Genomic DNA, 16,742 nt, shown 5'->3' with positions numbered 1-16,742 from the left:
CCATAAATTAGAGTGCCAATATATTATAGACTCGTGTATAAAACTGGAAATACGTTACATATTATTTGAATTTATGTTTTAAGAAATTGTGCCGCTTTTTTACTGCTGTATGCTGTGGATTTTCTCTCATAAAGCGTATTATATTAATTTTTTTCTTTGATGATTCGAAATGCCGATTCGATTTAATGAAGTTATTTAGAAATATCTTTCTTTCCCAGAATTCAGGCGATTTAATATTGCGATTTTTTCATTGACAGACATGCATTTTTTTTCTAACGTTCTTCTTTCTTTCCAATTTCGCTCATCGCGTCTTTAAAAAATCTTTTCAATAAATCTAATTTGCAAAATTAGTTCGTACGGTATACGTTGAAATATCATAAACTTCCCAGAATCACTAATACCAGACAAAAAGCAAACAACTACGATACAAAAGTCGGTAACGAGACAGAAAACAATGTAGAGCTCTACAATAAGAGACAATTCGCAAATGCAGATAATTTCTACTTTTTATTATTTGCCATGTTTTACTAAAAATCACTTTATGTGAAAGAGTTGGAATATCTTTGGTAAATTATAGGAATCTGCGTTGCAATTCCTGTAAAGCCAGTAAGTTTGTTGCATTTGAAAATATTTTAAATCCAGGTTTCGTAAGCTATTGTACATATTCATGGGTCGCCAAAAGTTTGAAAGGAATAGTTGTATCCAAATACTGGAGTGTTAGGAGGCATAATTAATATCATCACCATAATTTAAAATATTTAATTAAAAGTTAGCGAAAACTAAACGAATACAATATCAAATTTGCCGTTAATAGCTGCTAAATAGCTTATTCTGTTGAGAAGTGTGCTATGCATACTCAAGGTAATGAGAATTAAAGTGTTCCTTTACTCAAAGGGATACTTTACTTTCATTTCAAAGAAAATGTAATCAAAATCGTTCGTGAGAACATCTTTTATCAGTACCATGCAGTTCGTAACATGGGGAAACAAAAGACGCCAAAAACTTCATTAATGAGAACGTTTTGGTCTACCTTGCAAAATAAGTAGCTGTTCCGAGCAAAGCATTTGCTTCCCATTCATACGCTTAATTACTTACCTATCAGTAGAAAAAGGTGATACCAAGAACATATTTACGGTTATAGCGGAGGGCATATTCTTACCGCAACCCATTTATTTAATTTTTTTAATAAAAAGTTCGTTTGTCTTTTTTCTTTAAAATACACTATTCTGAATACTAATAAATAAATCATAAAACTTCAAAACAATAAAATTCAATAACTAATTTAAAGTACAGTTAAACCAAATTTTATGCTTTATTTATATTCTTTTGAAAGGACAGCATAAAAAAAAGAATTATACTTTAATTATTGATGGCCAATAAGTCTTACCATTTGCACTGGTATACAAATTAAGAGCTTCATTTGTCAAAGAAAGCAATTAGCTTTTAAAATGAAGAACAATGTTACCAAAAATTGCGAAGACTCTTAATTACACAAGTGTAAGAATTTTTTTTTCTCTTTTTAATACTTGTAGTTTTATTCTTTAAAATTTCGTTTCAATTTAATGACCTCCAAAATATAAATTACCTTAATTTAAAATTTCACAATTAATTACAAAAGCAATTAATAGTTTACTTACTTGGTGATAGATCATGTATTTTTTAAAAATCATTTCGAAGACAAATTTAAAATAACGAGACAGGACAAAATCGAAAAACCACAGAATGATTGATATAAAACAACAATCTTAATGTCAATAAAAAGAAATCATATAACAGCCACCTCAAAACCAGCGAGATTAAATGATGGGTAAAAAGCAAGAAACTGGCCATTTCGTTTCCTCAATAATTATCTGTAAAACGGAAAATTAATTCAGCGTATAATCATGAATATAAAGAATTCAAGTAGCGTCTTTTCAATGATTTCATGGTTTTTTTTTCCTGATGTTCTTAAGCTTATCACTCGTTCAGGCGGAATTATTAAATCTGCGATGCTTTATTAAACCATGTGACAAGCATTTTCTCTGTTGGATCGGTATATAAATAGATTTAGTTTCTTTTCTGTGACAAGATTCAAGGCTTAGATGAAAGCAGACGTCTTCGGTGTAATGTGTGTTGAGAAGTTGTTTTAATAAATGGATCTGTAGTTGGTAAGATGATACAAGAGTCCAAAAATAACTAAGATGAAATGGGGGAAAGGGGTGTTGTTGATATGATAAAACTTCGAGAATAATAAAGGCGACGTTTTTCATAATCAAATGCGAACATGCGGAAATAATTAGTGTCACGAAAATAGACAGTGATAAATCTTTATTTTGCATAGTTCCATCCAGCATGTTCTCTTTGTTTGATAACTTTTTTTATACTCAGAGAACAATTATTCGCCTTATTTATTACATTTGAACGTTCAGATTATAATGAATTATTTTATAGAAAAAATAAAATACATTAATTTTATGACGTTGAGGGTCAAATCAGTTAGACTGACAACACGATTTCCACACATAATACTGAAAAATTTAATAACTGACAAAGTCAAACTATTAAATCAATTTAAAAATTAATTATAAACTTAAACGAGTGGATATAACAAAAATAAAAATCTAAAACAAATAATTCGCGCCTAAACTTTTACATAGAAGTGCAATTTTATAATGTCAGCTCGGTTGCTATCGCATAACGGGGCGCAATTTTCGAATTTTAGACGAAGAGTAAAATAGACGTGTTTTAAAAAATATATTTTAAAAGTCATACTGTATCCTGCAAATCAGTAAGATTTGTCATTAGTTGAAGTAGCAGATTTTTAACTTGAAATTTAATTTCATACGAAAGAGAAAAGTAATATTTATACAAACTTTTTGTTTTTCATTACTATATTACGTAAGAGTAAAGATATCGGTTTTAATTAAATTCCTACCGTTTTGCGGTTGAAAACACCGAATTCAAGTGTGTGTGTGTGGGGGGGGGATCAGACTAGTGGTATTTGGGTTGGTTCATTCAAAATATACAGTTAATTAAATCGAATAAATTTATCATTTATCGTACCATCGCGAACAAATATCAATGCATTTTCGGTTCATTCGGGTCCTCGTGGATGAATCATTAAAGGCAAAAATAGCGATGAATGGTAAATACCCAAAAAACTGTTAGTGGCTCTCGTATTTCTGAGCTGCGCTATCTGGCGACCCGACAGCTATGTTAGCATGTCGTTCATTAGCTAACGATAGACAGGGCCACAAAGTAATGAAAGTAAAGAAGTAGTTAAGGAAGAGAAGTTAAAAATTACAGGTTTAAGGGAATTACTTCGTATTGCTTTCGGAATAATCATACTGACGTCCCTATTCGAAACGCATTTTTGAGAAATAGTAGAAAAATAATGAAACTGACAGAAAAACTCATTGTTCGTAATGATTTTAATTGTTGTATAAAAACTTGTTTTTAAAATAAATCTGCATCGTTAATTTTATTTTTAATTAATGAGTTAAATTACAAGCCTTAGTCGCTATCAGTTCACTAAATACCATTGTTTGGAAATGCGAGAGATAATGTCAATTATTTTGGGACTGCCACTTATTTTTTTAATGCGAAAGTCATATTTCAATTTTTGAAAGAAAACAAAAACGAAGAATCATTGAATCAGGTAAAGTTTAGTTTAACAATTAATCTCAAATATTGGCCATTTTTTGAGAAAAAAGGTGCAATCATATTGGAGATTGAAAAATAGAAATGAAACATGAAAATTAATAGTTGTCCCCGGTGTCCTATTTTCAGGAATGCTGCTCTTTTTAAAGTTTATTTCAGGATATTTTTTGAATCAGCTGGAATTGTTTCTCCAAAATTTTCTCACATACTCTCTAAGGAAAGTATTATCCTCTCCTCGCATTAAATAATGAACCTAGGGTAAAGCCGCAAATGCCTTGCATAACAATACAATACAATAGCTATAAAATACTGACCTTTACCGTGAATGTAACATTTTTAATTAATATGTCACGAAATCTTTGACGAATCCCTAATTAATCCCTAAGTAATTTGGAAAATACCTCAAAATCGATTTTGTACTCTAGGCGTCTTTTTCCCAATCGATTGAAACAAAAATTTGACATATAACTTCAACTGCAGTCACAAGACCATATCTCAAATTTCATTTGGGTCGTTGTGTTTTCGAGTTATTGCACTTACAAGTATACGAAATTAACGACCAACAGACTGACAAACTTTTAACTGATCCGATTCAAAATTTGACAAGAATTTACATTTTTGATGCTAAACCTGTATACCAAATTTTATTTCACTTGGCTCTATCATGTTCACATGTACTCAAATAGATTTAATCTGAATGGCTATTGTTCAAAACTAGATAAAAATGTTGAAAAGTCTATTTACCAAATTTCATCCATCAATCTTAAAGCGCTTTTGAGTAATCGTGTTAGCAAACAGATAGATAGACAGACAGACAGAATTCCAAAAATTCATTTTTCGTATTCAGGAAGATCTGATAAGTGGAGATTCGTCAAAAGTTCGAAATACCTTTTGTAAAATTTCTATACGAGAATGTAAAATACTAATTATGGATTAAAGTTCAGATTCATAATGATAATCAAAGGAATCCTGAGAATTTAAGATTTCTCAAGAGGCGATTCAAGCTATTGAAGCGTCAAAGGTAGTCAAAGCATGAACATACTTTAGAAATTTTAAAGTTAGAATATTTACGAACTCGTGCGGATAAGTCAATTATGTGCCAAAGTTAAACAGTGCAGTGACGCATACCCGATCCATTTAAATTTTAAATAGTGCGATTAAATGAACTGCAACGAATAATTTATTTCATTTTTTACTTCAAGTAATCAAGTATTTTTAATAAGGAAATTTTAACTGAGCACTTAATTTTTAAAAAAAAAATTAAATTAACAAGGTAATTAAGTCGGGAATTTTATCTTTAAAATGATATTTCACATATTTCTTATACTCATCTACGTCGATTTATGTAAGTATTAGAAAAATAAAATCTGAAACATAAGGTTAACTACAGAAAAATGTTTATTTTTTGAACATTGCTTCTAAAGCATTTTGAATTTGCGGCGTTCTTTAGTATGGAAATTGTATCTTCAATCCCATTTCCACTAGTAAAATTTTACTGTCTTATTGTTAAAATCTCAAAGTTACTAAAAAGAATAAAAGAAAATCCGAGTCTCCTTCAAATCAATAATATATATCGTCTAGTTAGAACGCAGCTTTTCTGTAATCGATTATCTAACAAATAATAAACGCAAAAATGTAAAACCAAATCTTAATTTTCAAAAAGGACTAACAATTTATATCCACCCAGCTGTGGAGGAAAACTGCTTTCGAACTGTTATTTATTTCACAAATAATATTAAACCTGCAATAAATAGAGATGCATATTTACATCCCTTATGTTAGTCTTTCTCTACAACATGTAGAATTTTTCTGTACAACAATAATCAAGCAATAGGATAATTTACTTGCAATATTTTTTTGTTTTCAACTAGGCAAGTTTTAATAAAAAGTTTAAAATTTATCGAGTTAATTGTAAATTTTTATGAAAAATATGGTTAGCGTTTCAATTTTATTTGTTCTTTACAATAATGTATCTCGATTCAGCGAATTGCGGGAAAGAAAATATCAAAGAATAGGATAAAATAGGTTATCCAATTTTTCCATTTCGAGTAAACTTTATTCATAAATATGAATTTAAAAACTGACAGTTTCAGAAGTATGGAATTCTGAAATAGTTTGAAGGATTTTAAAAGGAGATAGTAAACAAACGATGACTAATTATTCTTGATTATTGTTGAAGAAGAATGATGCGCAATGACAAGAATTTTTCAAGGAAAAAAAACCCACTTTTTTTTTATGTGAGTACCAAAAGTTATCGAGAGGTATCAATTCGCATTCTGAAATTGTTACTCACATGTAAACTAACTTTAGGAACAATAATCACAAATTAATATTGGACGGGCAACTATATCAAGCACAAGCATCCTTATGCCTTTCTACCGCCAAATTGCAATGAATTCAAGCTGACATGCCAACATTTTGCACAAATTTATGGTCATCCTTAAAGTCTTGAACAATTTAACCAGAACAAGGCAGCATGCTGCAAGACTTTATTGGGTGGGTAGGGTTTCACTTTTCTACAGGAAACTTTCAATAGCCGTACAATTGCATTGGACGACTATTATTCGCCCACCAAAAGCATGGATTGTCAACTATATCTATTGGATCTCAATCTGGTCTATTTCTTCTTGTGGGGTCAACTGAAGAACGTATCTACCAAAACGTCATGATGCTTGTAAACTGAAGCAAATTAGCTGAAATAAATGCACAGTAGTACTATTAGCGACGTGACAGTAAATTGCATATTGCGCCAACAACATACCTTTGCTCGGGACAGTCAGCACTATGAGAACAATCATGCGGCTTCTAGTAGTTCTCTACGACTGTCAGCTTCTGGATGCAGAGTGTCATATCTCCATGACATTTTGCTCTCACATATATAAATGTATTAACAGAAAGTTCCAGCCTCACGCGTTAATCTCTGGCAAGAATAATTTTAATAATCCCTTATGAAAACAGTAAGCCCATTTCCCTTCACCCTAAGAAAACATAGCAGTCAAACAGAAAACTGCAATCTTTTTTAAATACAAACAGAAGCAAGAAAATGGCACGAAAGGGAAATTTATATCCCTCCTTCAAATGTTCGAGACTCGGAGCCAAGAGTCATTATTTGCGATGATTTCCAAAGAGATTATGGCTCATTAACGTGAAATTAAGCCAGATGAATTGCTAGTCATGAAATTACTTATTTTTACTCTCTCTATAAAGTGCAAAAGTAATTAAGAATTGCACACACACCCTAGAGATATTTGCAATGACTATTTAAAGCTCTTATTTGAGACTACGATTTATGCTAAGATTTTTCAATGCTCTTGTTTTTACTTAAATCACCGTTGCTAAGCGTTGTCTGATGTAAATAATATGCAAACAATGACTTCCGCTGTTCTGTTTAAAAGACAGTAAATAAAGCGAAGGAAAACTTATTTTTGAACTACGTGCCTTGGGCAGGTAAAATATGTTTAATTAGAAAATTAAAAAGCTGAAAAAAGACACTTACTTTGCAAACTTTTTGGAAAAGTCTCGTCCTTCCCAATGGTTAAGCTGGTTCCCTCCTACGAAAGAAAACTCAGAATTAATATAAATTTCAATGGATAAAAAAATTGATTTTTACAAGAATTTTAATAATTAATTATATCAAATTTATGCTCAATACTTTTTTTTAAGAATAAATGAACAAAATCTGCATATGATTCATTTGAAAATTTTTGCGTTAGGAGAGATGGAAGGGAAGTGAATCATCTTATTAGTTAACACTATAATGTATTCATCGTAGCAAAGGCCTTTTTTTTGAAAAAAGACCATCAAAAATTAAAAGAGTAGAAAACAAAATGAATTTATTATCAAAAGTTATATACATAATTACTTTCGACAGGTTTCAGGTTTTCTATACCCTCTTTGGAAAAAGCTGCCACTGACGCGAGATAAGCTTTAAAGTTCCTTATTAGTCCGGAATTACTTTGAAATTTCTTTAAAGGAAAGAATATGGAGCAGGGATGTCTATGCATTCACTCTCCAAATTTGCAATTTTAGCATGCTAGTAGACCAACACGTTGCTTGAAATTCCAGCTTCCTTATTTTCTTTCGAATCATGTGATGAACTCATTGAATAAGATGTTCTGTTGCGAAAGCCTTGCACTATTTTCACCTTTGAAGGAGAATGTGGCTTAGAGCCGAGAAATTTTCATCTTTTCCGAGATTTGAAGAACTAGCTTGGATGCCAAAATAATAATTCAAGACTAATGAAGAACTTCAAAGGAACATGAAGGTCCATCTGACGTCAATGGCAACGTCTTTCGAAGAGGGTATAGGAAACCAGATCCAATAATATGATAAAAATTTGACTACTCACGGATATTATGTCGAAAAATAATCATGCTTGTACATAACTTTTGATAATAAGTTCATTTCGTTTTCTACAGTTCTACTCACGGATATTATGTCGAAAAATAATCATGCTTGTACATAACTTTTGATAATAAGTTCATTTCGTTTTCTACAGTTCTACTCACGGATATTATGTCGAAAAATAATCATGCTTGTACATAACTTTTGATAATAAGTTCATTTCGTTTTCTACAGTTCTCTCTCTCTGTTTTTAATAGTCATCGGAGTTTGAAAAGAAAATCCAAACTTGGTAATTAAAATTACCATTTTAGTATAAACATGAAAAAAAAATGGTTGAAATGATTTGATTTGTTATATCAATTATTCTATTAAAATAAAATGCATGCAATTATTGCAAAACAATTTCGTAGTATTGAATTGATTTTTTAGATTAATGTCGGCTGTTCACAAATTTTCATGATGATTATAGGGAACAAATTTTGTCAATTTGAAAACAGACAATTTGTTGAAAACGGCATACAAAACAAACATAATTTCTACACTTCCAATTCATTTTAAAATAAGAACGGTTATTTATAGCAGTAGTTTCTAAGTACACCAATTCGTACCTCTCTGGTAAAAATGAGACTATTATATGCTTCATTGAAAAATAAATTTTATTGCAATCGTTAATCAGTTTCAGATTCATTGTGATTTATTTTTATCTGCATGATTCAAATAAAATCCACCTAGAATCACAATCAAAATATTTGTATGAGATAAACACTTCAAAAGCCTCTCGATCATGAAATAGACGACAGTTAGGAATACTGCGATTCCTTCTTTACTACGAGACGCAATCAGATTATGCGTGACACAGCATTCTTCACATTTCTAGATCTTACTAGCATAATAATTAAGATCAGATTTGAATGTGAAAATCAAATTCGAGAATCTAAAAATGAATCAAGTTTTCCAAGAAAGTTATCCCAGTTACCGAGCACAAAACCGAATGAAACAAAATATCAATGAAGTAAATATTTTAAAGAATAAAGCGGACAATGTATTGAGGTAATTTGATAAAAGGTAATTTAGGATAAAATTTGAAGAAAAGAATCGCAGGAAATCATTTAGAGCAGAACGCAGATTAAAACAATCATGACCTGGAAATCGGACTGAATTGCAAGGTCATTTTAATAAGAGTTTGAAACAATGCGTGGGAAAACAATGCAGATATTCATTTCATATTTTTGAATATTTTATAATAAATTCCAATTAGCGTCCATTAGGTAGTCGGAAAATTCCAAAAATGCTGATCTACCGGGCAATTTTATTTTTTGTTTCCTAATGAAATTATGTTTCCATTTGGTGTAACGATGCGTTTATAACTTTTTTTTGCATTCAGTAGTACAGCAGAAGCATTTAAGCGTGAGAAATATTTCTCAGCTTTAAAAATAACATGTGTGTAAATATCGTAATAAATTAAATATCAAATTAAGCAATGATAAATAGTTCTATTATTCGTGTGTATTCTACTGTAACTGAATCCATTAGAATTATGCATATGGTATTCGAAAAAAAAAAAAGTGCGACAGGAAGTGTTGCAGAAATTAAGACACTCTTGCACAAATAAAAGACTACTTTATATTTAGACTAAGACAAAACAGTCTATCTTAGGTTAAAAAAAAACGACGATTCATCCGGAAGTAAAGAGAATTATATTTCTTGTTACATGCTAGATTATGGAAGGCTCTTTATGTTTAACCCTTTAGCCGTCCTCTCCTGTCCACTAAAATTTCTATTTTTTCTCCGCATTAGAACAAACAAAAATAAAAACTCAAACAAGTAAACATTTACAAAGCGTTTTAAAAGTTTTAAAATGTAGAAGAACGCTTGAAGCGCGTTACGGCCGCTTTGCAGGAGTTTCACTTGAACGCGCTAGACGCGTCAAGGTCGAAGAAGGGGTTCAAGACATAATATTCTTAGCAAATCAGATCCATCCAGCATTCAATGCTTATTTCAATATTAAGTATAATATGATAATTTTATAAATGATGTATAATGCATGTTTAATAAGTTTTAGTCATAAGAATTTATATGGTTAAAAATGTCCTAAACGCAATTATAACGTTTTATTCGCAGGTTCAGTACATGCAACCAAAGTTATTCACAAAACAGAATTTTCAATAATTACAAGCAATTTTAGAAAAAAGATTCTATGGTGCGTGTGTGTGTGTATGAGGGAGAGAGAGTATCCTTTTAATTAATAAGAAATAATATTAACAGCAAAATATTTTAATTATTAATTCATCATCTGAGATATAATTACATTGGTAATTGTAACACCTTTTACAATGTGCTTTAATCTCTTAAGTCTTATTTTAAACTCATTATAACAAAATAAAGAGCAATTAATTGAATCCTTTTAACTTAAAAAAAATACCACGTAACATATTACAAGCTTGAATGGTTTCTTATCAAAATTTTATTTAATTATCAAAACCATTTCGCAGCTTTCATAACATCTGAAACTTTTTTGCTTAAGCAACGAAATATTATAACTTAGATTAAATAACTAAGGTAATTATTAAAACGAAATTTTGTATCTGGTTAATGTTTCTAATTACTTCAGTTCGTCTCCCTCCAAATCAATAAAACGGTTTTCTTTATAAAATAGTAAATTTTTCCATCACAATGCTCTATTGCTATGCTAGTTGATAAGATTAAGCTTTTAATGATAAACCTAAATCAAAATTAAATTTTATTCGAAATCTAATAAAATCATGTTTATAGATAAATGCATAGGCATTTTTTAAAAATGAAAATAAAGGCCAAGCTATGTAAATCATGGCAAACAGTAAACAATTAAAATGTAAATAAATGAATATTTTTCATAGTATTACAGCATCCATTTAGTTATATACCGTTTTAGTTTAGTACGTTAAGAACTTTCATGTAGAGATTTCGCATGATAGAAACTGGTATATGAAATACAGTACAAATTGCTTAATGTGAAGATAAACACTTTGAAACGAAAACTTTCTATCCATTTTAAAACACAGAAAAGCATCAAAATGTAACAAAAGAAAGTTATATCGAAAAATGTTTAGAATTTCGATGGAATATAATGTAGCTCTTATATTTCCTTGGACATTACTTTCCTTAGATCTAAAAACGCTAATGCATCTCTTGTAAGAAATAATATCAAACCTTCCATGGGAAAAGGTCTTAAAAATTATCTTTTTTAGATAAACATTAGAAAGCATAGGATGAACCCAGGAAGACTGCAGACTCAAAAAGACTTAAAGGATCCAGAAACGAAAACTTGCAACTGAAAAACAGTTTGAAATAAATACATCCCCTCTTTCCTTTGGTTATTTTGATCGAAGAGTTTGTAGTTTCAATTACTGCTTTTATCTGACTGTTTATTTTGATCTCTTATTTTTCTTACGAGGAGCAGAAAGATTCTTGCAATCCTATATCCTTTTGTTTATCTTAGCGTAACTACACTGAAACATACAGCATTTGCTCTAGGTTTTGCTTTCAAAGGAGCCTTACAGCTTCCTGTATAAACAATGACGATACTGAAAGATAAAAGTTCCGAAATAGTTTGATTTATGGTAGAATAGAAAGGAACAGAGTTGAAATGTTTCAATGAAAATACTTTGTCTTCATGTGCAGTGAAACCTCGTTTATATTTTTTTCACTTTTACGTATCACTCAGTTATGCCAGTTTTTAAAAATAATGATTAAAAGTATGGTAACAGGTAAACAAGGTGATTACAAAGGGTTCCAACAAGCGTTAAGGGTAGGTAAGTTTTGATTTGATTTAATTTAACTTTTTCTAACGCAAGGTAAATTATACCAAAACGACTCAGTTTTACACAGGAATATATAAACAGAATTATTAAATATTATGTGTGAATGCTATAAAATCGTATTAACATTAAAAAGACTGTAAAATACCTGGTGATGAACTTTTTGCATGCATGCACTAAATTGCAAAACTACTGATGACCACAATGGATTTTGATTGTGAAAGTTTCAGCTTTAAGGATCTTTCGGTGCAAACGCGCAAACAATTAATAATATGTATCCTTATTTTTAGAAATCCTTTAGGATATAAATATGTCAATGGTCGCCTGTTTTCATTATTTGACCTATTTTATATCAACAATGCTGAAGAACTCCACCCTGTTTTTGCTACGTTTTTGATTGGAATAATAAGGCTGGAACTGCCTAGTAAACTTCAGACAAAACAAAAGTCATCCAGCACGCAAACATGAGTGTCCGCCAATGTGTTCCTAAGTAAAATTCATTTGTTTTGGTATGTCTGACCTACTCCTTTAAGTTTGTTTTACCCTTTTGAAACAGAATGATAACCCTGCATATTTTTTTATATATCCCAAATGAAAAGATACGCCAATCACCCGTCACCGAAAGTGAGCCTCAGAGTTTACTTTCTCTACATTTTTTATTTAAGTTCTTGACTACTCAAATTTTCTCTACTAGGTAATTAGCATAGGGCGATTGCGTAGTATTGTTTCAGTTAAGAGTCCATCAACCGCATGACATTTTTAAGAATTTAATGAAACTTTTATCGGACAATAAGGTTTATGAGTGACTAAATTTTAGAATAAGTTGCAGAATACCATAATTCGATAAACGAAGTGTATTTTGTCCTAACTTGTCAAGGGGATAAATAATAATTTCTCCTGAAATTTCTTTCCAACATATTCGTTTTACAGAGAATTCATTTTATTAATGCAGATGCTTGGCGTATTTTTTAAGCATCTGAGAAAGAGTATAGACCCGATAAATTCATAGTATATGACAGGATTTCAAATTTATATTAAAATGACTGAAAAATCAAACACATATGGAATTCTTTTATCGACATTTTCCATAAAATGATCTAGTGTATTACTTGTTAAAAATTATTTTGAGCTGGTAAGATGAGTAATGCTATTGTAACGTTAAGTTGGTTTGATAAATAACTAATTAACGTGATAACAACTAATTGCAGAATGTGAATAATAGACTTTAAAGATATCAAAGTTCAAAAATATGGAACTCCATAACATTACAGTTTCTGAAGTTGCCAAAGAAATAAAATAAAGAAAGCAAGAATGAAAATTATGCTCAACTATGTAATGTTTACTTGTAATAAATTCACCTTTTCAAAGAAAATAAAAGCAAATACATTATTGTTTTCATAAGAAAGAAATTTAATTACTTTCAATTCAGAAAAAAAGGGAAGAAATTTAGATATTAAATCTCATTACATTTTAAGTAGAGGAATTGCTAAACAAATTAAGCAGTGGAATAAGAAAAAATAACTATCGTATAATAGGCTGCGGGTAAATGTATGGCCATACTACATTAAGAATATGGGTGTATCAGGGATTTAATAAATTTTATGCCTTCTTTGTTACTTCCGGTGCTTAAAAATGATACTATTATTATTATAAAAAAAGAAATTTATATCTATAGAAACTTTACAATTCATGATCCGAAATTCGTCTAAAAAAATATGTTGAGATTCCAAAAAGCGAAATATCACCAATGGGTAAATTTATTTAATAATTTTTTGAAAAGAATTTAAAATTAAAATAATTATTTAAATTTAAATGAAATGTTTAAGTGAAGACTTTTATATTCTTTTTTGCAATAAATATAGAAAGATTACGAAGAAGAAAGTACTGGAGTCCATGAATCATTGTTTAAGATTACATTTATAAGATCACATTGCTTAAAAAAGTCACAGATTACAGTAGAGAAGTATGTATAATTCATTAAAAAAATTGTCAGCTAAAACATCTCATATATAATAATTTTATGCAATAATTTCAATTATGAAACACTAACCACTAATTTCACCTACCATCCTAGTTGCAAGTTATTGCTTCTGAAAACTCCGTGCATAATTACGATCAAAACCAGTTATATTTAATCGTGGTTACTTTACATCATTTATCAAATTTACATCGCTCAACAGTAATTATAATGTCAAACTATGCAAAAGATATAATTACCATCACTTCTATTACACGAACAAAATTATATTTACTGAATGTAATAAGGCTAAGGACTTATGTGAGAATCCGCGTCGGTTGCAGATGATAAAATATGGAAATAGAGTCTCAGAACAATCACTTCCCATCTTCTTAGACGTCGCGCACACAAATCCCATGCTATACTGCAAGGTTTCCCTATCCTGATTGATTTCTATTATAACGCTCCCCCGTTTCTTCAGATCTCTCGAGACTATATAAAGATATTTGGGGCACATAAAGAGAAACCGCGCATCCAAATATCTCTTCTCGCAAGACAGCAGAGAATACACCGTATCGTTAGTTTTCTTGAGGCAACTCGCCTCGAAACTGTTTGTGATGCAAACACAAGGTTTAATCTTTTGAGCAATATTGAGGAAATGATGCAGGGACAAAACAGACGGCCCCAAGCGAAAGATAAATGTGTTCCAAAACGCTCTGACTACAACCGGAGAGTTCTGTTTAATACTGCGATTAACACTGAATTTGTAGAAAAGTAATTGGATTGTGCAGATAGTTAAATATTGGAATAAGTATAAAATTTTGTTTTTTAAATTTAGAGATCAGTGTTGGGAAATTAATATATTCCGATTCTCGTAATAATGAAAAGGATCAATGCATTGTTAAAGATTCCTTTCTAACGGCTAATTAAATATCAATTATTGCGAAAACAAAAATGATGTTATTTATCTATAATTACATGAAGCGAATTAATAGAGTGAGAATATTAATAAAGAATACGAGGGGTTGCACTTTAAAGGTATGATTTTCTTCTCCATAAACATAACTAATTTTATAAAGGGAAATTAGGAACAATATGCTAAAACGTTGAGAGGAATGCTAAACAAAAGAGATTCAATGCAAAATTTCATTCATTGTAACTAATAATAGCAAATGGGAAACGTCACAAATCAAAGAACGACGGTATTATAATTGCAGGAAAAAAATCACCATCCGTTAGACATTATTATTTTCATAGTTATTGTTAACAGGCATTTAGCTTGATGGTAAAGATATTATGACAGCTTCGAGGGTTCATGGCTTTTCATATAATGCCAGTTTTGACGAAGTGAATTTAATAGCTCATATCTCAAGTTTCTCATACATTTCTTCGAATTCGATATATATCTACAAAAAGTAATCACTCATGAACTAAATCGGGAATACATTTCTGTCTAACAATTATTTTTTTAGCATTTAAAATTATTTTTTCCTTACGCCATCCTTCAGCAAATTAAATCAGCTGGAATGGTCACCCCAAAAGTTTCTCGCATACTCTCCAGTTAAAGTATTATCACTCCCCCCACAAAAAAACGTGTGGACTTTGGGTAAAGCAGAGAATTCCTTGCATGGCGTTAGTGTGCAATAGTTATGAAATGTTAACTTTTGGCATGAATTTACCGAATCTATCATGTCATCCACGGCGAGTTTTTTTGGCTTTTAATCCTTGGCATGCGATTAATAGTATGCGAAAATCGAATATGTGTTTTAGACGACTTTTGTTTCTTTGTGCTAGTAAATGATATCCTAGTCTGAATTTAGTGTAATTTATTATTTTTCGAAGGGAAGAGTACTTTTAGTAACTCTCCAAATTACACTATTGAGACTATAAGTAAATTAAGAATTACTTATTTCACAACAGAAAACCAATTCAATATATACAATAATTAATCAACATTTTTTTTCCTGAAATATTTCCAATGAAAATTATGAGTGCTGTGCTTTTGCTTTACTACCGTATTTATTGCTTTAAAATAAAATAAGACAAATTTTGAGCAACGGAAAAGTGTAGATTAAGTGAAGTGTAGTTTATATTAGCTCTCTAGTAAATTTTATGGCACAAATATATGAGATATTAATTCATATAAGAAAGTCTATAATATTTAGTTTCCAATCAACAATTTTTTTTAGTTATTCATTAAGTAATTTTGAAAATATGAGTGAGTAAGTAAGTAATCATTTATAATAGATAGACGAAAATGATAAAAACGGCCAGACAGTATTATGTAATTGATAATAGCAACACATTTTCATACTAATGTACTACATACTACACATTTTCATAATTTATTTGTAGTATTACTTAAAGAACCTGAATTATATTACAGAGGGGATATTAGTATTCTTTGCTGAATAAAATTGAAATTGAACAATTTTTTTTTATTTTGCTAAGTTTTTTTAACCGATAGAAAATTATATTGCAGCCTATAATATTATTTATTCAAGAAATTTTCTTGATAATGACTAATATCAGTACGAATTTATCTTTAAAATGCATGCAGTGTTTTCTTAGTGATCTTTTTTTCTGTGAAATAACTAATATAATACACACTAAGACTGATGAGACTGGTGACTAATATAATACACATTCAAAATTTTGGAATCATAACTTGCGAAATAAGATTTCTCAGGTAAAAATTTTTTACATCTTAATGGAACGTCCCAAGATGAATAATATTTATAAATATTGTAAAATACTCTTGTTTAACTAGGTTCCTTATATTTAAAAGATCAATAACGAAAATAATCAAATCGACAATCAAGAGGCAAAAATTCCAACATTCGTTCTCCCTCACTATTAAGGAATTGATTTTCCAATATATACAAAACTTGGTTAAATTTTAGCGATAATTGGAAAAACTTTTGAAACACAGCAAGAAGTAAAGTTACGGAAATACGTCCAAGAAAACATTTATTTTAAAAATGCAGTTAAAGAGATGCTATTCT

General features: G+C 30.0%; 1 protein-coding gene across 7 annotated transcripts in view; it reads right to left on the bottom strand.

The window, feature by feature from the left end:
• LOC129958146 (uncharacterized) overlaps positions 1 to 16,742 on the bottom strand; it is a 270,882-nt gene that overhangs the window by 43,154 nt on the left and 210,986 nt on the right. For 6 of the 7 annotated variants that reach the window (XM_056070364.1, XM_056070363.1, XM_056070367.1 and 3 more), the window contains one exon: positions 7,136 to 7,190. In XM_056070364.1, coding sequence (XP_055926339.1) covers positions 7,136 to 7,190 — 55 coding nt within the window. Of the gene's footprint in view, positions 1 to 7,135; positions 7,191 to 16,742 lie in introns of those variants that run through there. The other variant, XM_056070371.1, reaches the window with a different exon arrangement.

The sequence above is a fragment of the Argiope bruennichi genome, chromosome X1, assembly GCF_947563725.1.
Source record: "Argiope bruennichi chromosome X1, qqArgBrue1.1, whole genome shotgun sequence".
NCBI lineage: Eukaryota > Metazoa > Arthropoda > Arachnida > Araneae > Araneidae > Argiope > Argiope bruennichi.
This window is presented reverse-complemented; position numbering and strand designations above follow the sequence as displayed.